This window comes from Mastacembelus armatus, unplaced genomic scaffold (assembly GCF_900324485.2).
Source record: "Mastacembelus armatus unplaced genomic scaffold, fMasArm1.2, whole genome shotgun sequence".
NCBI classification, from domain to species: domain Eukaryota; kingdom Metazoa; phylum Chordata; class Actinopteri; order Synbranchiformes; family Mastacembelidae; genus Mastacembelus; species Mastacembelus armatus.
In genome coordinates, this window is record NW_022872941.1 from 449,558 (window position 1) to 477,338 (window position 27,781).

General features: G+C 41.8%; 1 protein-coding gene across 2 annotated transcripts in view; it reads right to left on the reverse strand.

Annotated features, from left to right (window-relative positions):
• Nucleotides 1–5,600: 5,600 nt before the first annotated feature.
• LOC113133013 (tight junction protein ZO-2-like) overlaps nt 5,601–27,781 on the reverse strand; it is a 56,788-nt gene continuing 34,607 nt past the window's right edge. For both annotated transcript variants that reach the window (XM_026311531.2, XM_026311522.2), the window contains 4 exons: nt 15,295–15,811; nt 14,939–15,042; nt 7,234–7,387; nt 5,601–5,791 (listed from right to left, as the gene is read on the reverse strand). In XM_026311531.2, coding sequence (XP_026167316.1) covers nt 5,772–5,791; nt 7,234–7,387; nt 14,939–15,042; nt 15,295–15,811 — 795 coding nt within the window. In that variant the 3' untranslated portion in view covers nt 5,601–5,771. The remainder of the gene's footprint in view (nt 5,792–7,233; nt 7,388–14,938; nt 15,043–15,294; nt 15,812–27,781) is intronic.

Sequence of the window (27,781 nt, forward strand, 5' to 3'; positions counted from 1 at the left end):
ATATATATATGTATGTATATATATGTATATATATAAATAAATGTACTGTTGCCAGATTCAGACTGCCTAGATTGTCTTCAAAATTGTTTTCTTTTGTGTCCAAAGTTGGTCTGCTGTTCTGCTACTGATTGACATATTTCCTATAAATAAAAAAGACCATTAGACAGGTTTTATTAAGTAGTGAATATTTTATTGAGTATCAAAACATGCTCCCAAAATTCTTACAGTTCAGATGGAGTGAGTGTTAGTTAAATATAAAGTGAAATTTGTACAGTGAGCATAATTTCGATAGGGTAAAATAGACTGTCAAATCATGCTACCCCTGCCCATTTAGTTAATATTACAGGGGTAGCATTTTTCGATTGGGTAGCTCGACTCGACAGAGTCCGCTAACGATTCGCGCTGCGGTAGCATTTTTCGACAAAGCAGCAAGACTCTACAGGACAACCAGGATTAGCCAGAGGTATATATACCCTAAGCCACCTGGCTAAACAGGGAACAGGTGAACCCTATTGTGGCTAATTACATAAACTTCCAGGGACCTTTGCAGGGCAAACAGGAACTCCACACAATAAAAGGTCCCCGGCAGGAAGTCCTAGGCGGGAGTCATGACAGTCTCTCAGAAGTAAAGGTGGGCAGAGGTTCACCAATCTGTGAAAAGCTGCACCTACAAATTGTTGAACAATTTCAAAATAATTTCAGAATAATGTTCCTCAATCTAAAATTATCAAATTATCGAAACATTCTGAGAATCTGGGGAAATCTCTGTGTACAAGAGACAAGACTGAAACGCAATACTGGATGTCTGTGATCTTCAGGCCCTCACATGGCATTGCATTAACAACAGGCCTGATTCTGTGATGGATATCACTGCATGGGCTCAGGAATACTTTCAAAATCCCTCTCTGTAGCTTTGTCCCAATTCACGGGCTGCATTTGAAGGATGATTGCGACAAGGATGTCCCATTTTGAAGACTTCTTCAAATGCAGCCGACAAGTGTGGCCTTCTTTCCTCATGAAATGAAGGCTTTATCTCTTGTATCTTTCACGGCCCAATATATCCATGGTCACCATGAAAATACAATTATCCAAATTAAAAATGCTATTACATTGGTAAACTAACATTAGCTAAAAATAATGTTACACAATGAGATACAGCACTCCCCACGGTGGTGGCAAAGCATTTCATTTTCTTCCAAAACAATATTAGTGCCTGTGGAATGGGCAGCTTGTGCATCTGGAAAGGCACCATCAATGTTGAAAGATATATCCAGGTTATAGAGCAGCATATGCTCCCATCCAGACAACTTTTTCAAGGAAGGTCTTGCATATTTCAGCAAGACAATGATAAACGCATACTGCATCTATGAGAACAGTATGTCTTCATAGTAGAAGAGTCCAGGTGTTGAAGTGGCCTGCCTACAGTTAAGACCTTACATCAGTTGAAAATATTTGGTGCATCCTGAAACGAAAAATATGACAAAAAAAAGACCCGGGCCTGTTGAGCAGTTAGAATTCTATATCAGGCAAGAATGGGACAACATTGCATTCCCAAAACCCCAGCAACTGGTTTCCTCAGTTTCCAGATGGTTACAAACTGTTAGAGCTGATGCTACACCGTGGTTTTCTCAAATTAAACATTTGATATGTTTTCTGTGTTCTATTGTGAATAAAATATGGGTTTAGGAGATTTGCAATAGTTGCATTCTGTTTTTATGTAGATTTTACACAGCATTCCAACTTTTTTGGAATTGGGGTTGCATTTACAGCTGACCCCAAGTGGGGAAAAAATCTAGTAAAGGAGCTTCAAGTTTTTAGATGGTATATCTTGCTCTTCTTTTTTTATTCAGGATGGGTCTTAGTATTAATTTGCAGTATTTTATGGTAGTGGGTCTGGTATATGTCAACATGGGAAAATTACCCCCATGGCAGACTGAGTTAGGTTTATAACCCCTGTATGTGTGGTGTTTCTTTGTCCAGCTCCCTTGAACACCCCTTTCAACTAATTGCCCAATTGCACAGCCTTGAGAGCGTGCATATCATGAATGCTGGGTCTTGTTTGTTTTCTGAGAATCTACTGCACCTACTGGTAACTTGTTTGCCATGTAGCAATAAAAAATATACTAAAAACCTGGATTATTCTGGTTAGTCACATTGTACTGCTATTATTTTGAACAATACTGTACATGCAAGGGAGTGAAAAACCAAAAAGGGTGCCTAATTAAATAAATTAAATCTGTAGTTGTCAGGCCTTTCTAATAAAGTCAAATTTGATTTTCCAGACATTATGCCATTTATGTTTAAGTCATAACTAAATGTCAAAAATAGTCCTAAATGAGCATGCCAGTCCTTGAGAAACCTAGAAATTATATTAATACAACTAATGAAATATATATAATAAATATTGAAAACATGATTTGATTACATAATGAGGAAATGTTAATGTACATATTTAGCCAATCACAAATATAATGATATAGAACATGCCAGTATTTCAGACATTTGTTTTCCACCAAACTCTTGCAGTACAGTATCCACTTGTACTAACACAACATTATTAAACTGTTTTATCAGTATGTTTAGTCACTTACACTTAACCTTAAACTTGGTTAAGGTTAGGAAAAGCTCAAGGTCTGGTTCAATAAAGAAAAAATTCTCACTGACTTCAGACACAATCTGTTTACGTACATTCAACCAAAACCATCTTTGACGAATCTTAACCAGAGTCTTTTTGACCTTGTGGTAAATCTGCTGCACCCATCCTACCTGCAGTTGTCTTGTCCCTTAGAAGAGTGAGAGGACAGATCAGACTGGCAGGACCTCTTCTCCTCTGGGGGAGAACAAGAATAATATGATTCAATTCCTAATATGTCTGAAAATGATAGAAAGATCTCAGTTCTTGTTTCACACAGGCTTGTTTCAAGTTAAATTTCTCTATCCAGTCTGTGTGCCACCAACACCACCATCACCAGAAGCAACAGCAGCAGTACAAAATGGTTGTATCAGGGAGCCTTGACACTAGCTAATTATCACATGAACACAGTATTTGATGTGTCACAGTTATCAGAATAAACTCTGGTGCCACAGCTTAGAATTCAAGATAAAAGCAGCTTTTACTCAAACACAATAAATAGCATGGAAACAATTACAAAATTAGATTGATTGATTTATTAATCCTAGCAAGGAAATACTACTACTGTTAATCATTATAATAACAACAACAATAATAGTAATAATAAGAGAAGAGGAAATACATGTCACAAATAAAACAGGAAGTTGGGTCAGTGTCAGATGGTGTCAATGTTACAAATGCAGTCAAACAATGACTAATTTATTGAGTGCTGCTCAGAGCACCCAAGGGGCTGTACGGGGGTGGGAGGTGCTGACTAACTCTAGTGAACCACAAGAGCAGCCCAGAACAGAGCTAAGCTTTTTCTCACTTTGTGTGGTTTCTTTCTGTCAGCTTCTGTGATACCAGTGCCCCAGCAGACCACTGCATAAAAAATGGCTTATGTCACCATCGCTGATGTCATACAAAGTTTGAGGCATGTACTGCACACTCCAAAGGATCTAATGCCCCTTTTCCATCACAATGTTTTAGCACTACTCAACTCTACACAGTTTTGGTCATTTTCCATTACAATTGAGTACCACCTCAACGATGCATGAAGGTTGTCATAGCACAGCAGCGCGAAACTGCCATGACCTTTTTTATATATTCTACAAACACACACATAGGCACCTCCTTGTAGGACCATGGTGTTGTTTTGCGAGTAGCATTAGCCATTTGCTTCGCTAAAGATATAACAAAAATGGAAGAACAAACGGTTCGCTATTGCCAGTTTTCAAAAATGGCGGGTTTGATTCTTGTGTCGATGTGGTCAGACATTGCGCTCATGACTCCTCTAATGGTCAGTGTATTATTGGATGGCCATTACCCTTTTCTCTGGTCCAGGCTAACACCTATGCCCTGCCAGTCATCAGATACTGCTGCTGGCCAAAAGAGGACATAGAGACTACTGACAAGAAGACAAGGAAACTCCTTTAAATGCAATGATGTTCACCCCAAATCCAGCATTCTCACAGTACACTAAATGAAAGGAAGGAGATTGAGAACTAGTGAGCATCGGTGCCACTATCCATGATGAAACGGCAAAGGTCCATGATTATATCAGGAAGATAGTGCCAAGCGATGATGTGCTTAATAATTACCTCAGGCAGCAGGAAGCCAAGTAGGCAGAAGGGTCAAAAGCATCCCTGAAGATGGTTGTGCACGACCAGGCTAAAATCCTGTGGGACTTCCAGATACAGACTGACAAACTGGTAATTGACCTGACCCAATATAGTAGTTGTGGATAAACAGATAAACAAGGGTCCCATGTAGGCCAATGTATATAGATGTTCATAATTATTTTTGTATGTTACAGTTCTACATTGAAATATAGACTAAGGGCAGTAAACAAATCCTTAAGAATTACACTGCATAGTGACTTTGGTATAGTAGCCACAATTTCAGGTCACATGATGCCCATGCACATCAAACAGTCCAGAATGGTGCTCAAAATTTAGTATCATTAGTTCATGATGACCCACCATGCAATATTTGAGTATGGCCAGATATAGGCATAAATTAATAAATAATTTAGTTGCTTTTATCTTTCAGCATGGCACACAGTTCATTGTTCTGATGAAAGGAAGGGAGGCTAAAAATTGAAAAAAATTGAAGCTTTGACAGAAACCTGTACACCAGGGGTGTCAAACTCCAATCCTTGAGGGTCACTATCCTATTTATTTACCAACTATCCCTGTACTGGCAGCTTCTGATGGATGAACACACTTGATCCAGTTAATTAGCAGTGGGGAAAGCAGGGATAGTTGGAGAACAAACAGGACAGTGGCCCTCAAGTTTTGTGATCTGACACCTGTACTGTACACCAACAAATCAGAAATAAAGGCTATCCCAACTCCAGGTTTCAGCAATCAGTGAATTATAATGACCTATGTTACTATGCAGTAAGATGTATGAACATGATATAGACAATGTTTGTATGAAATAGAAGGGTAATAAAAGAGTGGTGATAGGAGTTAAGAGATATCACCTGGACAGATAAAAGACAGCTGCCACTCTAGTAGGACAAATCATTAATGTTATTACACTGAAAATTCAAATATCTTACCTAAGTTTTGAGCCACACTTTATCATGTGTCATTCTGTATTCACAAAAATAAGTCATCATATCCAACAGTTATTAATATATATGATGGATCTATATTGGTCAGATGTCATGCAACATCATCATTCATATATCTGCCAGTATTATATAGAAAGCACATTCATGCAGAGGTCTCCAGCTCTGGTTGTTGAGTGCAACCGTCCTGCAGGTTTTCCTACTATCCCTGTCCTTGCCTGTTTCTGATTGACTGAGCATACCTGATCCAGGTAATCAGCAGTGTGTATAGCAGGAATATCTGGAAAACAAGCAGAACAGCAGTGCACAAGGACCAGGGTTGGAGACCCCTGATCAAAAGGCACCTTACAGATTTGTTCCACTGTCATTATTTGACCTCTTTACTTAATGAATCACACAATTTGAAGTACATATGGATTGAAATATGTTTATTTATTCAGGAAAGTGAACTGTGTAATAAAAGGTTAAAGATTTAAAGCAGTGCAAAAGGTGGGAAAGCTTTACAACTTAATCACACTGTATAAGGCATTTAGAGAAAGGCAACAGACTGTTACACATGCTGTGTCTCGGGTGGTCCTTCATCTAAAAGTATGACATATTATCTGGAAGAGAAAACAAAGAAAAAGATTGTAGTTTTGAGGGATGACAGGGACTGCTTCTTCTTGTCAAGATGAGCACTTTCAAGTCAATTTCATTTCATTTCATTTTTAGTCAGATTTGAACACAGGTTGTTGTAATTTTTCCTATTCCACAGTGAGATCCTGGTTAAAGTCTGATGTGTTGGTGACTTAATTATTCTTTGTTGAGTCTGCTGCAAGCATAAAGTCAAGTTTGCTTACTGTTAGGTGGTGGTTTTGGATGCATTTTTAGCTGTTGTACAGTACATGTGCATCTACACATTACTGTAATTGTACTTTAAGAAACAGTTAAAGCCAAGGGACACTTTGCTTTAACTATAACTCTTTCAATTTATTATACTATGTTTAGTATGAAGGTGTCACAGGGAAAAGTTTTGTCATTATTTCATTAAATTTATCATTATTAAATCTTTAAAACATTTTCAGATTTAAATTTTAGTAACACACAGGTTATATAAAAATATAATTATTAATATGTCATTTATTGGCATTTAGATTAATTAGTTAGCAAGATAACTAAAACTAAAGGAATCACAAACCCAAAGAGGTGGGAAAGTTCTAAACAATACTAAGCAATTAAGTTAAATTAAGAATTATTGGCATGTTTAATGATCACTTTATTACCATTTTGTAAAGTAATGTTTTACAGCATAATTTAAATACTAATATGAGTAATTACTATGTAAATTGTCTCAATTACAGTAAATTCTATTTACCTATTTACAAAATAGTTAAACACAAAATCAATTTCTTTAGTGCTCTGTCAATGTTAATGGTGCACCAGAAACAGTACATATCATACATATATGAGTAATTGATACCATTTAACATAGAATGTCAGGTTTTAAAACTAAATGACAAATCCTAACTCTAAACTCAGCCTTCAATGCCCTTTAAGAAGGAAAAAGAAGGTGAAAAAGATTTCACCTTCACTTATAGACCCATGTAAGTGTGGTGAAGAAACTACAATTCTATAAAAAAATTTGTACCTACATCATTCAGTGTTTCACAGAGATAATCTGATGATCTGGTTAGACAGACAGACAGCACTGTAGATATACTGAAAGGCGATTAATATAAAAAATTGAGTAATATTCGTTATTACATGGCTTTGATTGTACATTTTTGAGACTCTTGGGTTTATATTGGTTTGATTCCTGGATAGAAATAGTATGCATAAGGCAAACAATTCTGAAAATGTATTGAAATTGAAGACTAATAGTGCAGTTACTGTAGTAAATTCACCCTTGGTTGTTTTTCATCTGACGTATGCCCATACAGATATATTTCAGACCTGTGAAAGACACTGTAAACAGCTTTCCTGTCTACAACAGGACAGTCACTACAGACTTCCTAGTGGCTTTAACACTAACCCTGTTTTACACACCATGCAATCATTTACTCACCGTCATTATCGGAATCAGAGTCAGCAAGGGGGGGGATGCGGACAAGCATCTGCTGATGGTCTCTCTGAACCACCAACTGCAGCTTCCCTCTGGATTTCTCTATCAGTTTCCCAGCATCATGCAGAGAGAGGTTCTCTGTCACTGTCCCATTGATCTGTGTGTAACCCCACACACACACACACACACACACACACACACACACACACGTCTATTTGAGTAAGAGGGGTGTTGTGGAAATTTCTTTAAGTTTGAGAGTTGCTAATTCTCAGAAACAACCACAAGTGTGATGAATCATCTCAGGTTGAATCACGGGCCCGGAGAGGATGTCCTTGCAGGAATCCTCTGACTCTGTGTTACAACACAGTGTACAGCAGTGTATCTAATTTTAAATATTTGAAAAGAAATTTTTAAATATTTTAGAAAATATGACTCAAAAAACCCCAAAAACTATTGGCAATAATGTTTCCAAAATAACATAAAAACAGCAGCAATTTTCATGACTACACTCATTTCACACTTTGGACATTCACAACAAATCAGTTAAAATAGAGGCAATTAACCAGTAAGCTTTAAGGAATAAGCGGGTATAGAAAATGGATGGATGGATGATCTCTCTTGCTAGTTCCTGTCAGGACTCTGCAGCATTTTGGATTAACTGGACGCTTTTTATGGAACTACTGGGACATCCTGATAATAATGGGTTAAAGTAATCTAGCCTTGAAGTAACAAATGCATGGACTAGTTTTTCTGCATCATTTTGAGACAGGATATTCCTAATTTTGGCAATACTGTACAAGTGAAAGAAGGCAGTTCTAGAGATTTGTTTTATTTGTAAATTAAAGGGCATATCCTGGTTAAAGAGTGCTGTTTACCTGGAGATAACAACACATGCCGTATTTTCCGGACTATAAGTTACAGCAGAGTATAAGTCGCTTTTAGCAAAAACAGCCTTGTTGAACAGAAAAAAAGATGTTTAAGTCGCTTTGGTGTATAAGTTGCATTTCACATTATAAATTAGCCTATGAAGAATGAACACTAGGCATAAAAACAAGCAAAAGTGCATTACCGAATTCATTCATCCATTTCAAGTAACAATAAACAATTGCGCCAACGTCGAAGTGGGGGAGAACAGTGTCCCTGTCTCATCTGGGTGCGCTCTCGGCCTTTTCTGTCTGTGTCATTTCTCTTCACAGACACGTAAATAAAACAACCAGAATCTCAGCGAATACTTGCCTCATAAAAATAAGAATTATATGGCTAGAAAGCTTGAAATGTTTTCTTTTAAATGAAATAATTCAGGTCGAAAACAAATCATCACTTTTTATTTAATCCGTATGATCGTAAGGAGAAGTACGTTTTCTCCTGTCTCTCCTCATTACAGGTAATGCGGTCCCACCTTGTACACTGTCCACACGTAAATAATCTCAGGTGAACCAGGTAAATATGTGCACACCCCCGAGAAATGACATAAAACGTCAAACTTCATCATAGAATTTACTCGGCGCGTTTGGATGATGGCGCACGTGAAGAAGCGCTTCTTATATTCCTCACAGAGACAAATAGTTTAGCTTGTCGTCAGAGTAAAAACACTGATTTTAACTCAAATGAGGATCGTTTGGCTCCTCAGTGTTTTGTATTGTGCTGCACTAATCCGTCCCATCTACACTGACTGAAAGGCTCATTATGCGCGTCTTTGTCTGATCGCTCAGTGCGTCTTTTGTGTTCTCAGGTAAATCACATGACTATTCACCCTCAGACACACCCTCTTGCATATGGCCTTTCTGGACAAAAAGTGTTTAAATTTAAATCAGTGTATTGTTTACTGTGAATGTGTGAACAAGATGACATTCACAGCACTCTGAAGTAAACACTTTAGCCTACAACATGCTGGTCTCCAAAGTCTTGTGAACCAATGTTCTGTTTGTGTTTTATGGTCTTATTTCAGTGAGTAAAAAATTGTAGTTTTTCACTAACCATGCATAAACACTTTTTTCTCAAAAACACAATCATGTATAAACTTGCTGCTCACATATTACTGTAGCCAATTTTGTGCTGATTACAGTGTTATCAGACTTTAGACATTAATATGTTTAAAAGACACTGAAAAAAGCACAAATGTCAGGACATGTCAAAATTTGTCCAGGCCCCCAAAACCCCCTCAGACCCCAGAGGGTTAACCAGGGTCACGGGAATCTGCCGGAGCCTATCAAGAGAGATCATATTTCTCCTATATTAGCTTCTCTTCATTGGCTCCTTATCCAGAATAGAATTTAAAATCCTTCTTCTCACATACAAATCCCTTCATGATCAAGCTCCTTCATACCTTAAAGACCTACCATATTATCCCAACAGCGTACTTCACTCTCAAAGTGCAGCCAACCCCTCTCTACTTGTGGTTCCCAGAGTTTCCAAAAGTAGAATGGGAGGCAGAGCCTTTAGTTATCAAGCTCCTCTCCTGTGGAACCAGCTCCCAGTCTGGGTTCAGGAGGCAGACACTCTCTGTACTTTTAAGGCTAGACTTAAAACCTTCCTTTTTGACAAAGCGTATAGTTAGGGCTGGTTTCAGGTAACCCTGAACCATCCCTTAGTTATGCTGCTATAGGTCTAGACTGCCTGAGGACTCTCCATCGGTGTACTGAGCTCCCCTTCCTTCCCATCCTCACCCCGTTCTGCTGGAAGTTTATTCTGTTAAAGGGAGTTTTTTCTCTCCACTGTCGCCAAGTGCTTGCTCATAAGGGATTTGTTGGGTTTGGGTTTTTTCTTTTTTGTAAACTGCCATGAGATGATTGAATTGTGATTTGGCACTATTCAAATAAAATTGAATTGAACTGAGTCATATTGCTCCATACAGTCTGACAGTGGACCTCCTGCTCTGTAATATATATGAACTTTTATTTGTCATTTACATTAAATGAGTTGCATCATCGATGTGTGTGCTAAACAAATTTATAATGTCAATGTCCAGTATCCTAATGGACTTTATTGACTTTAGGTTTTGAACATGGTATATTAAAACTATCAAATCATTCATTGTTGAAGTTTGGAGTTTGTTGCATTTCTGAAATATTTTAAAAACACAAATGCTTCTTTTTTATTTGCTTTTTGCCTTCTCTGTAGTGCACAAATGCCTTGCACTGCTGACAAACAACAGACTGTATACAACCATTTTGAATTTTGTTGTTTTATACCACCAGGGCTACAACTCATTGTTCGCTCTCGCAGCCACAGCCGCCACCCCCAGGAAGGCGCCGAAGCACTGAGCTCAAATGAGGTAACTGACCCGAGGACAGTGCTCTGGAGTCAGAGAAGCAAGCGAGGAAAGAAGGGAGGGCTTTGTGATAGGCTTAAAGCCTGTGCTAGCCGTCCACTACTACAGAGCCTCTTGCTAGCTAATGTGCGTTCTCTGGAAGACAAACTGGACAAGCTGAGAGCCAGGATTACAACACAATGGGAAGTAAGAGAATGCTGGGCTCTGATTTTCTCCGAGACCTGGCTCTCAGAGAAAGTTCCAGAATCCACTGTTCAGCTACAGATCCACACTGGGGTAGACCGGACTACAGCCTCCAGTAATGCTAAAGGGCGAGGCGTGTGTGTTAATCAACAACTTGTGGTGCGGAGACATATAGACTATTTAGAACTGCTGTTTGGCAGATGTGGATTTTCTACTGTTGAAATGCGGTCCCTATTATCTACCAAGGGAATTTACTCCTGTATTTCTGGCTGCTGTTTACATTCCCCCATGGGCCAACTCTACAGCAGTGCTTGGCAAACTCCATAACGTCATCAACGAGCTAGAGACGGCTCACCCTGACGCTATTTATATTGCTGCTGGCGACTTTTATCAGTGCAACTTACGGACTGTACTTCCCAAATACCAACAGCATGTGGACATTCCCACCTGTGACAAAAACACACTGGACTATGTATACATGGTGCAACATACACCGTGCATACAGCGCTGCTCCCTGCCCCCACTTTGGACACTAGGGCCACATCTCTTTGTTCCTATACCCAGCCTACAGACAAAGGCTCAAGCAAACAAATGCCAACACCAAACAGGTTAAGCTCTGGACCCCAGAGACTGAGGCCATCTTGCAGGACTGTTTTGCTCTGACAGACTGGGGTGTGTTTAAAGCAGAAGCCACTTGGGAGGACTCTTCTGTCAGCATACAAGATTATGCTGAGTATGTGACTGGGTACGTTAGCACTTATTTTGATAACATCATACCAACCTTACAAGTCACGAAGTTCTCCAGCCAGAAGTCCTGGATAAACAGTCAGGTATGCCACATTGTACGTACTCGATCTCTTGCATTTAGATCAGGCAACGAGATGGGGTACAAAGCTGCAAAGTATGGATTGAGAAGAGCCATTTTAGTGGCCAAGAGAGAAGCTGGGCAGTTTCTATTCTACTGCTAATGCTAGGCGGATGTGGCAGGCCCTGCAGCACATCACTACAGGCCCACTGAGAGCACCACTCACCACCAATTCTTCTAACAGTCTGCTGGATGACCTAAACACCTTCTACACCTGCTTCAAGACCTCCAGCATCAACAGAGAGGAGTGGCCAGTCTGGTGACATGGTGTGAGGACAACCTCACCCTCAACACAGACAAGACAAAGGAGGTGACAGTGGACATGAAGAAGGAGAGAAGAACTCATCAGCCACTGTTTATCTGGGAGTTTGAAATGAAGAGGGTGAGCAGCCTTAAATACCTGGAGGTAGGTCACATCAGTGAGGACCTCACCTGGGCACTCAACACCACCCTGCTGGTTAAGAAAGCACAGCAGCGGTTGTACTTTCTGAGGAGACTGGAGAAGTTTGGCAAGTCATCTAAGATCCTCAGCAAGTTCTACAGAGTGGTGAAGACTTCTGAAAAGATCACCCAGACTACACTGTCCTCTCTGCAGGCCACCTACCACCGCAGAGTCCACAGGTGGGGTCCATCCTTAAGGACCCCACCCATCCCCAGCACGGACTGTTCACACTCCTACCCTCAGGCCAGAGGTACAGGAGTGTGAAATGCAGGACTTCCAGGTTAAGGAACTCTTTCTTCCCCTCACTCATCAGATTTTTAAACAGGTAGCCAGTGGACACAGACTGACACAGACACAGACTGGCTGAATTGCTGCAAAACAATTTGCACATTTAATAATGTTACAGCTGCTATTATTATCATTATGGTAATTTTGCACATCTGTTACTGTTACTGCTGTTAATTTATCATTACCATGGTTCTACTTTACATTGCACATAAGTCAATATTGCACACTTAACTTGCACTACAGTTGTACATAGCCTATATTTCTATTTCTTTGTTTAATTTTTAAAAATTATTTCCTTCTGTAGATAGTGCCTCTGCTTAGTATTTATACTGTTTATATCTTCTTACTTTTATTTGGCATCCACTGTGGACAGCATATGACAATAAATGCTTTGAATCTTAAATATATTATTACCCTGTGATCACTATAGATTATAGATTATAGATACTATTTTTATCAAGTTTATATATTTCTGTAATTGAGCCATTGTGGAGTGTGAATTTTTTGCTAGCAAGACATTTGCTAAACATTTACACACCGAGAATTAGCAGAAAATCGATATTGCAATTAAGATATTGCAATGTAATTAATTATTGATTTTATCACACGTGCCAAAACACCTAAACACAAAGCCTGACCCTGCATTATTGCTAATATATTGGCTTGGTTGTAGTACAAAGGCTGAAATTAGCATCAGTCAATACTGAAAACTGCTGCAGTGTTTCATTAGTATATTTTATTTTTTATATTTCATATGTTAAGTGCCAGCTACCACAGTCTCCTGTTAATATAAGTACCTGTGAAAGTCCAGAATTAAGGTTTGAAATCCATGGCAAGCTTTTAGAAAATGGAACATTTATAGTCTGAACAGTAGCTCTTGATTTCACCAAAACCCTGTTGGTGAAATCACTCAGGAAATGGGACTCTTATCATTCTGTACAGTCCAGCAGTGGACCTTCTTGTCCTATATCTTCATCCATCATTTACACAAAATGCTCCACAATTAATTTTTGTATTATCAATGTGTGTAGACAACAAGTCCCAAACGCCCTAATGAACACTGACTTTTTTTGACTATTTACTTTCATTGACTTGTTGTAAACATGGTTTGTTCAAACCATGACCAAGTTTTGTTGATGGTTGGATTTTGTCATATTCTTGAAATATTTTAAAACATAAGCATAATTACTAACAATCCAAGATTATAATCACTTTAGATTATTATTTTTATTATTGTCTTTATGTCTGTAAATTATCTATAGTGTGAAAGTCGCCTTGTGCTATCTTGGTGGGAACTTATGTCTTAATCTGCTGGCGAACTAGGGACTGCTGTCATGCAACGTGAGCTGAAGAGGAGATTAAAGTAGGCTAAGGAGGACTGTAAAAAGAAAATTGAGAGAATTCTACAACACAATAACATCAGAGGGGTGTGGAAGGGAATTAACACTTCACTGGCAACAAAAAAAAACACCTGTTCACCATTGGGTGATGTGCATAGAACCAATGAATTCAACAAGCTCTTCAACAGGTCTGACACTGAGAAAAGAACTTTCTGTCCCAGCCTGTGCAGCCATACTGTCTCATTCTTCCTCAGTGCCTCCTCCTCTTTGTCCTCCACTGCAGCTACACCCTTCCCTTACCTGGGCACACTCCACCATATGTCACAGTAACAGAGCTGAGGTTGGAGTCAAAGACACTGCTGTGGGAAGCAAACTGGTCCTGAAGGAATATGTCTAAAGCTACTTAAGGTCTATTCTGCCCAATTGTTTGAACGTCTCCAGGGGATCTTCAAACTGAGTCTACAGTTGGGGAGGGTCCTGGCTCTATGAAAAACATCCTGAATTGCTCTGGAACCTAAAGTAAAGTCTCCAGCTGAACTAAATTACTGCAGCCCAGTGGCCCTCACATCCCATATTATGAAGGCCCTGGAAAGAATGATTCTTCGTCTGCTAAGACTCAAGGTAAAAAACATAATAGATTACCTGAAGTTTGTTTACAAAATCTACATTGTTGTAGATGATGCTGTCCTCTACATGCTTCATCATACCTTGTCTCATCTGGAAGAATGTGGAAGTTATGTGAGGATTATCTTCGTTGACTTTAAGTGCTTTCAATACTATTTAATCAATTACACTCAGACAAACCCAAAGGGATGGGTGATGATCCCTCCCTTGTTTCCAGTTTCTGAATTTCCCCGATGGGGGATGAATAAAGAATCTTATCTATCTAGGACCACAGATTACCTGACAGAAAGGCCACAGCCAAGAGTTTTGAGCAGTACATGGGCTCCACAGCAGACTGTTTTGAATTTTTACTCTCATTACGCCCATCTGTCTACTACTAGTAGGTTATGTTCAGTCAAGCTACATTGGTAGGTCCAAGTCATTTTTGGACTGACCTAGCTATCATTACAGGTCATGGCCTTGACATGAACATCAAGTGTTCCTCTTAATATTGTTTTTTTCCTTTTGAAATATTGATGATGTGACACTAAGCTGTATTTTTGCAAAATAACAAAAAAGGAAAGAAACTCTATGTACTTATAATAATAATAATAATAATAATACATAATAAAGATGTAGGTTTTTCCACTTTGGCACTTGTGTTATCTGTGATGGATGTGACTACGTGACTGCACCATGCGTAAATGTTTGTGTACCTTGAGAATGATGTCTCCCTCTTGCAGGTTCCCATCCTTGGCAGCCAGGCCTGTGCTGCTCATCTGCTTGATGAAAATCTGACTCCCCAAACGCAGACCATACTCTACACAAATATACAAAAACATACAACAACTAGTTATTCCATGGTGTAGGACCATGTATAGTTTGTAAGAACTAGGACCTCTTTGTGAACACTCATTTCAAATCTGATATCAAAAGAGCTGCTGTCACAACCATATGTTGTCTTTAATTTTATCAGGAAGAATATTATCAGTTTGGCTTTATTAAAACAGCCATGCAGCCCTATAGAAAAACATAACAATTTGGACATTGTAGGTAGCTGGTATGTTTTTACCTTCATTAGGTCTGTTCTTCACCAGAAGGACACTGACAGGTCTCTCCAGTGGTTTCAGCTCTTCAGAAGGTTCTGAGGATAGAGGGTTGTGATTAAGCTGATCCCTGCTTGTATACCTCGCTCCAATTACTTCTCCTCTTTCTCCTCGTTTGGTATTGTCCTCTGTGTGGTAGCTGTCTCCAGGGATGTGTCCTCTATTGTGGTACCTCTGATGTGTGATCTGTGATTCTGTGCTGGTGTTCAGGACTCGTTGCGAGCTGTCTTCCCTCCTGGATCTCTCTGGGCTGGGCGAATGTCTCTTCTGGCTCCTTCCTCTCTGATTGTACTCCTGCCGCCCTGTGTACTCATGGTTCAGGTATCCTTTGCTATCAGAGGTGTGTTCCCAGACTTCGTCATGGTAACAGTTGATGTCATTGTCAGTGTCATAGTAGTGAGTGGAGGGGGTATACTCGTGACAACCTCCACCTGGGGAGGGGGGCTGTTTCAGCAAGTGAATCTTACGAGATCTCTTCACCATCTGATACAGAAAGAAAAACAAATCATTTTGATTGATACTCCTTCACTGACACCACCTACCATTTTCCAAATGTGTTATTGAAGCATAGTATTAATATTTAAGAATAGACATTTCAGCTGGATGCAAATTAAATTAATGAATGCAGAAATAAAGTCTTTTATTGTAGGCCGCTATGCCAACGCATGACACCGAGAGACAAATACTGTGATCTATAAAATATATTTATAGTATATTACATTATTAAATGTACAGTCAAGAAAAAGTAATGGTACTGTTTACCATTAAGAAATGTGATGTGAGCTTCATTAAATCACAAACAATATTTATAAGTTGATAAAAGGCAAACAGTCTTTAAACAATACCACCCACTAAAGAATGTGATGCCTTGAGTGACAGTCCAGTGGAGGCATACTACTAAACAGAAGTCCACAGTTCATCTGCAAGTTGTAGCAACAGAACTACCAACTGCCCACAAACACCCAAGAGGTTTGGGCCAGGAAATCTAGAACACAGACCCTCACCATAAAAGACGAAAGACTGAGTGATCTTTTATTACCAACCAAGAAAACTGCCTTAAAACAAACACACAAGGACAATCTTATCAGCACTTATCAGAATTCTAGCTAACCCTAAACAGAACACTCTACTCAAACTTTTAGGCATTGAAAAAAAGTTTTGCCATTGTAAATAATGTTTGGTGTTGAAAAAAGAAGTATTGACATTGAAACACCTTTTTTGCAAATGGGCATTAAAAATATATTGTATTTTTGTATCTTTTTGCATTATTTTGTTTTTCAGTGATAATCTTTTGATATTTCCTGTTTTTTTTTTCCAATGACAATTCTTTTTTTCGATGATGTTCTTTCTTGACACCATTTTGGCGTGGAGGGGGAGGGATTCAAGGGGAGGGCCTATGAGACAGTGATTTACATATCATTTGCATACACCTGAAACACTGAGTAACCAAAGGAGAAGCTGTCAATTTGCACTCCACTGACTCAGTCTGTTGCTCACCATGGACATAAATTCATGTACAAGTTCTCCTGGAGCTCCTAAACCACAAATTAGTCTGTGCTCTCTCCTATTGTTTATTCAGAAAGAAGCAGGATCTGTTTAACATTAACTTCTAAATGACTGTTTGCTGTTTTAGTAGCAGCTGAAATAAGCTAACAGCTAGCGTTAACACTAAGGTCTAGCAGTACAAGTACAGAAACGAGATTATTATGACTAAATGCCTGTAGAATTGCAACCAAATATAAAGATAGATAGAGCAATAATTCTTTTTGCATATAAAACCAGAGAAGCTACACTTATATATCACACATTCAACATGTCCCACAGTGCGGTTTATTGAGTAATGAGTTTGCAGAAATCCAGTTAAAAGAGCACACTATAAAATCATTATAATCCACACTGCGGGTCTGGTCACAGCACTTCCTACGTTGAAATACACGTGATCACATTATGAGCATGAACTACCATGTGGTCACCATAGTTATGCATGTGGTCACTACCCGCGACAACAGGAAGTGCCATCTTTTCCCAGTAATTGTAGTTTTTCTGCAGTAAACGCTTCTCTCGCATGCACTCACACTGGCACTTTCGCTGTATTTTGCTATTTCAAAAAAACAATTAGACACACGGCCCCAAAACACCCTCAGACCCCAGAGGGTTAAACAAAACAATTCAAGTTGAAAACACCAGGCATGTTTTGTTTTTTTTGTGCAAATTATGCCTTTATACAATGTTATTCCTGATTGTATATGTATCCAGTGTCTTCATGTGCAGGTCCCAAGTCCAGGTAAATGGAGAGGGTTGTGTCAGGAAGGGCATCCAACACAAAATTTAACCCAAATCAAACATGCAAATCACAAATATGACCTCCATACCGGATCAGTCACGGCCCGGATTAATGACTGCCACTGGTGCTGTTGACCTACAGGATGCCAGTGGAAATTGGACTACTGTTGGTCGAAGAAGGAGAGGAGGAAGGCGTGTTCATAGGCAAAGAGAGAAGAGGAAGGGCAGCAGTCTAGGACTTAGAGTAGGGACTTTGAATGTAGGAACTTTGTCAGGGAAAACTAGAGAGTTGGCTGATATGATGGAGAGAAGAAAGGTGGATAGCTTGTGTTCAGGAGACCAGGAAAGGAAAGGTAGCAAGGCCTATAGATTAGGAGCAGGGTTAAAGCTGTTTTATCATGGTGTGGATGGAAAGAAGAATGGAGTATGAATTATCCTGAAGGAAGACTTTGCTAGGAATGTTCTAGAGGTGAAGAGAGTGTCAGATAGGGTGATGAGTCTGAAAGCTGGAAGTTGAAGGTGTGATGTTGAATGTTGTCAGTGGTTATGCCCCACAGGTAGGATGTGAGTTAGAAGAGAAGGAGAAATTCTGGAGGAAGATGGATGAGGTGATTCAGGGTATCCCTAGTGGTGAGAGAGTGGTGATTGGGGCAGACTTCAACAGACATGTTGATGAGGGAAACATAGGTGACGAGGAAGTGATGGGTAAGTTTGGTATGCAGGACAGGAATGCAGAAGGACAGATGGTGGTAGACTTTGCAAAAAGGATGGAAATGGCTGTAGTGAACACATTTTTCCAGAAAAGGGAGGAGCATAGGGTGACATGGAGGCAGGAGCACACAAGTTGATTACATCTGCAGACGTTTCTACCTGAAAGAGATCAGTGATTGCAAAGTAGTGGCTGGGGACAGTGTAGCCAGACAGCAGAGGATGGTGGTGTGTAGGATGACTCTGGTGGTGAGGAAGATGAAGAGGACAAGGGCAGAGCAGAGGACCAAGTGGTGGAAATTGAAGAAGGAAGAGTGTTGTGTGGCTTTCAGGCATGAGCTGAAACAGGCTCTGGGAGGTCAGGAGGTTCTTCCAGATGACTGGACATCTACAGCTAAAGTGATCAGGGAGACAGCTAGGAGGGTACTTGGTGTGTCATCTGGAAAGAGGAAAGCAGATAAGGAGACTTGGTGGTGGAACGAGGAAGTTCAGGAGTGTGTTAAGAGGAAAAGGTTAGCTAAGAAGAAGTGAGACAGAGAGGAGAGAGGGATACAGAGAGATGCAGTGTAAAGTGAAGGTAGAGGTGGCAAAGACCAAACAATGGGCATATGAAGTTTTGTATGATAGGTTGGACACTAAGGAGGGAGAGGTGGATTTGTACAGGTTGGCGAGGCAGAGAGACAGAGATGGGAAAGATGTGCAGCAGGTTAGGGTGATCAAGGACAGGGATGGAAATGCGTTGACAGGTGCCACAAGAATGTGATGGAAAAATGGAACAAATACTTTGAAGAGTAAGGAAAATGTTAGAGAGCACAGAGTAGAAGAGGTGACTGTTGTGGAGCAAGAAGTAGCAAAGATCAGTAAGGATGAAATGAGGAAGGCGTTGAAGAGGATGAAGAGTGGAAAGGCAGCTGGTCCTGATGACATACCTGTGGCGGTAAGGAAGTGTTTAGGAGAGGTGGCAGTAGAGTTTTTCACTGGGCTACTTAACAAGATCTTGGAGAGTGAGGATGCCTGAGGAATGTAGGAGAAGTGTACTGGTGCCCATTTTTAAGAACAAGGGGGATGTGCAGAGTTGTGGAAACTACAGAGGAATAAAGCTGATGAGTCACAAAATGAAGTTATGGTGAAGAGTAATGGAGGCTAGGCTGAGGTCAGAAGTGAGCATTTGTGAGTAGCAGTATGGTTTCATGCCAAGAAAGTGTACCACAGATGCAATATTTGCTTTGAGAATGCTGATGGAAAAGTACAGAGAAGGCCAGAAGGAGGTGGATTGTGTCTTTGTAGATTTGGAAAAAGCGCAGATTGAGATGGTTTGAACATGTTCAGAGGAGGGACAGTGAATCCAATTGGTAAAAAGATGCTGAGATTAGAGCTTACAGGAAGGAGGCCTAGAGGTTCTTGGATGTAGTGAAGGGGGACATGAGGATAGTTGGTGTGGGTGAGGATAATACAGAGGTTAAATGGAGGCGGATGATTCGCTGTGGCAACCCTTGAAGGGAGCAGACGAAAGGAAAAGAAGTACAGACTTATTAGATACATCCATCCATCTTCTTCTGCTTATCCGGTGCCGGGTCGCGGGGGAAGTAGCCTAATCAGGGATACCCAGACTTCCTTCTCCCTGGACACTTCTTGATTGAATGGTAAATCGAGAGCTTCACCTTCCGGCTTAGATCCTTCTTCACCACAACGGACCGATACACCGACCGCATTACTGCTGCCGATGCCCCGATCCGTCTGTCAATCTCACGTTCCGTCCTTCCCTCACTCGTGAACAAGACCCCGAGATACTTAAACTCCTGCACCTGAGGCAGGATCTCTCCCCTGGCATGGAGATGGAAAGCCACCTTTTTCCGGTACCATGGCCTCGGACCTGGAGGTGTTGATTCTTATCCCAGGCGATTCACATTTGGTTGAAAACTGCCCCAGCGCACGCTGGGGATCCTGGCTCTATGGAGCCAACAGGACATCATCATCTGCAAAAAGTAGAGATGAAATCCTGTGGTCCCCAAATGGACTCATTCCGGTCTCTGGCTGTGCCTAGAAATTCTGTCCATAAAAGTAATGAACAGCACCGGTGACAAAGGGCAGCCCTGCCGGAGTCCAACGTGCACTGGGCACTGGGAACAGGTCTGACTTACTACCGGCAATGCGAAACAAGCTCCTGCTCCATTTGTACAGAGACCGGATAGCGCTCAGCAAAGGGCCCTGGACCCCATACTCCTGGAGCACCTCCCACAGGATGTCGCGAGGGACCCGGTCCAATGCCTTCTCCAGGTCCACAAAACACATGTGGACTGGTTGGGCACCCTCGAGAGGGTCCAGTGTTCCACGGCCAGGACAGAAACCGCATTGTTCCTCGTGGATCCGAGGTTCGACCACCGGCCAGATCCTCCTCTCCAGCACCCTGGCATAGACCTTCCTCAGGAGGCCGAGGAGTGTGATCCCTCTGTAGTTGGAACACACCCTCTGGTCCCCCTTCTTAAAAAGAGGAACCACCACCCTGGTCTGCCAATCCAGGGGTACTGTCCCGGAACGCCACGCGATGTTGCACAGGAGTGTCAGCCATGACAGCCCAACAACATCCAGAGACTTGAAGTACTCGGGGTGGATCTCATCCATCCCCAGTGCTTTGCCACCGAGGAGCTGCCAAACTACCTCAGTGACTTCGGCTTGGGTGATGGATGGATCAGCCTCCGAATCCCCGGAAGACGTGTTGGCAGGATTGAGGAGATTCTTGGAGTAGCTGAACATCCGGGTAAGCGAATCACTTTTGTCTTGCAGGTGTGTCGTGTTGTGTGTGTTGTGTGGTTCGTCTGCAGACTGGCGGCAGACTAGCTGTGGTTTGGCACACCTGGGAACCGGCTAGACTTTGAACGGTTCACTGGCTGCTGCATTCCGGTGCTGGTCGGGTACCTTTCTGTTTTGACCGGTGTTTGTTGCTATTTCCTGACTTAGCGCTCGTTGGCCTACCGGTTAGCTTAGCTAGCTAGTTAGCTTGCTAACATGGCCTCTCCCTCTCTCTCTCTCTCCTGCTCGGTGTGCCACATGTTTAGTTATTCCTCTGCCTCCTTTAGCGATAATGATACCTGTATTAAGTGTAAGGTTCTGTTAGCCTTGGAGGCGAGGATCACTGATTTGGAAGCGCGGCTCCGCACCTTCGAACAAAAGCCAGCTAGCCTAGCCCCGTTAGCTGGTGTGGAGCCTCCGAGCTCAGGGTCTGTTAGCGGTCCAAGGGCAGCTCCGGAGCAGCCCGGAGAATTAGCCTGGGTGACGGTCCGAAGGAAACATACTCCTAAGCAGAAGCCCACGGCTCATCACCTGCCTGTTCATGTTTCTAATAGATTTTCCCCGCTCAGCGACACACCCGCTGAGAAACCGACTCTGATAATTGGCGATTCCATAGTCAGGAACGTGAAGCTAGAGACACCAGCAACCATAGTCAAATGTATTCCTGGGGCCAGAGCGGGCGACATCGAGTCAAATCTGAAGCTGCTGGCTAAGGCTAATCGTAAATATGGGAAAATTGTTATTCACGTCGGCAGCAATGACACCCGATTACGCCAATCGGAGGTCACTAAAATTAATGTTGAGTCGGTGTGTAACTTTGCTAAATTAATGTCGGACTCCGTAGTTTTCTCTGGACCCCTCCCCAATCTGACCAGCGATGACATGTTTAGCCGCATGTCGTCGTTCCGTCGCTGGCTGTCTAGGTGGTGTCCAGCAAACGATGTGGGCTTCATAGACAATTGGGCCACTTTCTGGGGAAAACCCGGTCTGATAGCGAGAGATGGCATCCATCCCACTTTGAATGGTGCAGCTCTCATCTCTAGGAATTTGGCCGAGTTTATAAGCCGACCTAAAGCCTGACAATCCAGGGTGGGGACCGGGATGCAGAGACTCAGTCTAAAACGCTTCTCTGCAGTTTCCTTAGAGCCGCCGCCCCCTTCAAACCACATAGAGAGTCTGCCCCTCGAACATATAAATCAAATAAATCAGAAGTTAACAGAAGAGGAGTTATTCATAAAAACTTAATAAAAATTAAGACCACTCCTCTTATTGAACAGAAAAACAGAACTGTCAAATGTGGATTATTAAATATTAGGTCCCTTTCTTCTAAATCTCTGTTAGTAAATGATTTGATAACTGATCACCAAATTGACCTACTTTATCTTACTGAAACCTGGTTACAGCAGGATGAATATGTCAGTCTGAATGAATCAACCCCCCTCAGTCATAAAAATTATCATGTTCCTCGAAGCACAGGTCGAGGTGGAGGAGTAGCTGCAATCTTCCAGTCAAACTTATTATTAAACTTTCATCCTCAGAACAATTATAACTCATTTGAGAGCCTCACTCTTAGTCTCTCACATCCAAACTGGAAAACACAAAAACCAGTTCTGAGTAAGGAACAGGTGGACGGTACAAAATGACAAGCATTTTGTACCGTCCACCTGTTCCTTACTCAGAGTTTTTAACTGAATTCCCTGACTTCCTGTCTGATTTAGTGCTTAGATCAGATAAAGTCATTATAGTGGGAGATTTTAACATTCATGTAGATGTAGTAACAGCCTCAGCATTGCATTTAATTCTATATTAGATTCAATTGGTTTCATTCAAAACGTTAATAAACCCACCCACTGTTTTAATCACACCCTTGATCTTGTTCTGACCTATGGCATCGAAATTGAACATCTAATAATTTTTCCCCCAAATCCTGTTTTGTCAGATCATTCTTTAATAACTTTCGAATTTAAAATGATGGATCATGCAGCGTTTGGAAGAAAATTCGCTGTTAATAAATTTAAGAAAATGATTCCATCTTTATTTGCATCTATGCCAAGTATAAACATAGTGGAGGGCAGCTGCCTTAATCCTACTCCCTACCAAATTGATCATGTTGTTGACAGCGCTGTAACCTCACTGCGTGAAACGCTTGATTCTGTAGCCTCTCTGAAAAAGAAGTTAGTGATTCAGAGAAGACTAGCCCCATGGTATAATTTACATGTTCGTACCTTAAAGCAGGCATCACGAAGGCTGGAAAGGAAGTGGCGTTCCACAAACTTAGAGGAAATTTTTCTAGCCTGGAAAAACAGTCTACTAACATATAAAAAAGCTCTCCGTAAAGCCAGAACTGCATACTATTCATCACTAATAGAGGAAAATAAGAACAATCCCAGGTTTCTTTTCAGCACTGTAGCCAGGCTGACAAAAAGTCACAGCTCCGTTGAGCCCAGTGTTCCCTTAGCTCTCAGCAGTGATGAATTTATGAGTTTCTTTACAAATAAAATCACAACTATTAGAGATAAAATTCAGCAGATGCTTCCTATACCTGCAATAAATGAATCTTTTACTACAGTAGCTCTTGAATCATCTGAAGGACCTCAGTTATGTTTAGACTGCTTCTCTCCTATAGATCTCTCTGAATTTACATCAGTAGTTGCTTCATCGAAATCATCAACGTGTCTCTTGGACCCCATCCCGACTAGACTGCTTAAAGGCACCCTGCCATTAATGAACTCATCTTTATTGGACTTGGTAAATTTATCTCTAGTATCAGGCTACGTACCACAGGCCTTTAAGACTGCAGTAATCAAACCTTTACTCAAAAAGCCTAGTCTTGATCCAGGAGTCTTGGCTAATTATAGACCAATATCCAACCTGCCATTTATTTCTAAAATCCTAGAAAAAGCTGTTGCTAAGCAGCTATCAGACCACTTACACAGGAATGAACTATTTGAAGATTTCCAATCAGGATTTAGAGCACATCATAGTACAGAAACAGCACTGTTGAAAGTTACCAACAATCTTCTCTTAGCCTCAGATAATCGACTTGTTTCGATACTTGTCCTCCTAGACCTTAGTGCTGCATTCAACACCATTGACCACAACATCTTATTACAGAGACTGGAGCATGTGATTGGTATCAGAGGAACAGCGTTAAAGTGGTTCCAATCCTATTTATCGGACAGATTCCAGTTTGTTCATGTCCATGATGAACCTTCCACACGAACAAAAGTTAGTTATGGAGTTCCACAAGGTTCTGTGCTAGGACCGATTCTGTTCACCCTGTACATGCTTCCTTTAGGATATATCATTAGGAAGCACTCTATTAATTACCACTGCTATGCGGATGACACTCAGTTATATCTATCTATTAAACCTGTTAACACAAACCAGTTAACCAGACTTCAAGCCTGTCTAACTGACATAAAGGCCTGGATGACCAGTAACTTTTTACTTTTAAACTCGGAGAAAACAGAAGTCATTATATTTGGGCCTAAAAATCTCAGAAATAACTTTTCTAAAATTATAGCTACTCTAGATGGCATAGCCCTGGCCTCCAGCACTACTGTAAAAAATCTTGGAGTTATTTTTGACCAGGACATGTCCTTTAACTCACACATAAAACAAATTTCTAGAACTGCATTCTTTCACCTGCGCAACATTTCCAAAATTAGGAACATCCTGTCTCAAAATGATGCAGAAAAACTAGTCCATACATTTGTTTCCTCAAGGCTAGATTACTGTAACTCATTACTATCTGGATGTCCTAATATCTTAATAAAAAGCCTCCAATTAATCCAGAATGCCGCAGCCAGAGTCCTGACAGGAACTAGCAAGAGAGATCATATTTCTCCTATATTGGCTTCTCTTCATTGGCTCCCTGTAAAATATAGAATAGAATTTAAAATCCTTCTTCTCACATACAAATCCCTTCATAATCAAGCTCCTTCATACCTTAAAGATCTCATAGTACCATATTATCCCAATAGACCACTTCGCTCTCAGAGTGCAGGCCTACTTGTGGTTCCCAGAGTTCTCAAAAGCAGAATGGGAGGCAGAGCCTTTAGCTATCAAGCTCCTCTCCTGTGGAACCAGCTCCCAGCCTGGGCTCAGGAGGCAGACACTCTGTACTTTTAAGGCTAGACTTAAAACCTTCCTCTTTGACAAAGCATATAGTTAGGGCTGGCTTCAGGCAACCCTGAACCATCCCTTAGTTAGTTATGCTGCTATAGGCCTAGACTGCCCGAGGGCCATCGGTGCACTGAGCTCCCCTACCCTAACCCCCCTCTCTCCCACCTCGTGTATATTCCACCATTGCATGTTACTAACCTTGTGCTCTCTCTCTCCCCTAGTTTGTGCTCTCTCCCTCCCTCTCTCTCTCTCTCTCTCTCTCTGTACCTTCTGCAGGTGTCCCTGGTCCTGGAGCTGTTTATCGCTGATGTGCAGTTACTGGCCCCACCAACTTGCAGTGTCTATTTGTTGTTTATTGTTGCTGTTCTTTTCTCTCTGCTCTATCCACTCACCCCAACCGGTCGAGGCAGATGGCCGCCCAAACTGAGCCCGGTTCTGCTGGAGGTTTTTTCTTCCGTTAAAGGGAGTTTTTTCCTCTCCACTGTCGCCAAGTGCTTGCTCATAAGGGAATTGTTGGGTTTTTAGTTTTAGTTTTTGTAAAGTGCCTTGAGATGATTTGTATTGTGATTTGGCGCTATACAAATAAAATTGAATTGAATTGAATTGAATTGAAATCCTCGAAGTATTCCTTCCACCATCCAACAATATCCCCAATCGAGGTTAGCAATTCGGGGATTGCCGCCACGACAGGCACCAGAGACCTTACGGCCACAGCTCCTAGCCTCCGCGTCGACAATGGAGGTGGAAAACATGGTCCATTCGGACTCAATGTCCCCAGTCTCCCCCGGGATCTGGTAGAAGCTCTCTCGGAGGTGGGAGTTAAAGACCCTTCTGACAACGGGTTTGGCCAAACATTCCCAACAGACCCTCACAGTACATTTGGGCCTGGCAAGTCTGTCCCGCTTCTTCCTCCACCAGCGGATCCAACTCACCACCAGGTGGCGATCAGTTGACAGCTCTGACCCTCTTCACCCGAATGTCCAAGACATACAGCCGAAGGTTGGACGACACGACTACAAAGTCGATCATCGACCTCCGGCCTAGGGTTCCCTGGTGCACTGATGGACACCCTTATGCTTTATTCATTATGGACAAACTGGCACAGTTTGCTAGCACAGAAGTCCAGCAACAGAACACCACTCGGGTTCGTATCAGCGAGACCGTTCCTCCCAATCACGCCCCTCCAGGTGTTACTGTTGCTGCCCACGTGAGCATTGAAGTCTCCCAACTGAATTATTGAGTCCCTAGTAGGAGCACCTTTCAGCACCCCCCCGAGAGACTCCAAAAAGGCCGGGTACACTGCACTGTTGTTCGGCCAATAGACCGAAACAACAGTGAGACGTATCCCCGACCCAAAGGCGCAGGGAAAGGACCCTTTCACTCTGGGGGGAAAACTCCAAGACATGGCGGCTGAGCTGGGGAGCTATGAGCAAGCCCATACCAGCTTGCCGCCTCTCACCGTGAGCAATTCCAGAGTAGAAGAGAGTCCAGCCCCTCTCAAGGAGCCCGACTATCTCTAGTCGGTACCGCTCGACCTCCTGCACAAGCTCAGGCTCCTTCCCCCCTAGTGAGGTGACATTCCATGTCCCTAGAGCCAGTGTCACCATCCAGGGATTGGGTTGCCGAGGTCCCCGTTCTCGACCACTGCCCAATCCACTAGGCACTGGCCCCTTATGGATGTGTGATGGGTCCACGGAAGGGCGGCCCCACGTCACTCCTTTGGGCTTTGCCCGGCTGGGCCCCATGGGGGGAGACCCAGCCACCAGGCGCTCGCCAACGGTCCCCAACCCCAGGCCTGGCTCCAGGGTGGGGCCCTGGCTTTGCCATGCCGGGTGACGTCACGGTCCTCGATTTTTGCTTCATAAGGGGTCAATGAACTGCTCTTAGTCTGCACCGTCACCTAGGACCTGTTTGTCTTGGGAGACCCTGCCAGGGGCAAATAGCCCCAGACAACATAGCTCCTAGGGTCATACGGGCACTCAAACCCCTCCACCACAATAACGGGGCGGTTCAAGGAGGGATTATTAGATATATATAATTAAAATTTGGGATATAAAATATAAGGATTTGGGGATACAAAAAATGGCACTACAGCATGTAAAAATGTAAAGCTCTGGTGGCCTTGTTCTATGGTAGGTTTTAAAGGATTAACAGTGTTGTTTCTATACTATAACGTGCTCTAAATCCTGATTGAAAATCTTCAAATAGTTCATTTGTGTGTAAGTGGTCTGATAGCTGCTTAGCAACAGCTTTTTCAAGGATTTTAGAAATAAATGGTAGGTTGGATATTGGTGTATAATTAGCCAAGACTCCTGGATCAAGACTAGGCTTTTTGAGTAAGGGTTTGATTACTGCAGTCTTAAAAGCCTGTGGAACGTAGCCTGATACTAGAGATACATTTACTAAGTCTAATAATGATGAGCCAACTAATGGCAAGGTGTCTTTGAGCAGTCTAGACGGGATGGGGTCTAAGAGACATGTTGATGATTTAGATGAAACAACTGCTGATGTGAATTCAGAGAGATCTATGGGAGAGAAGCAGTC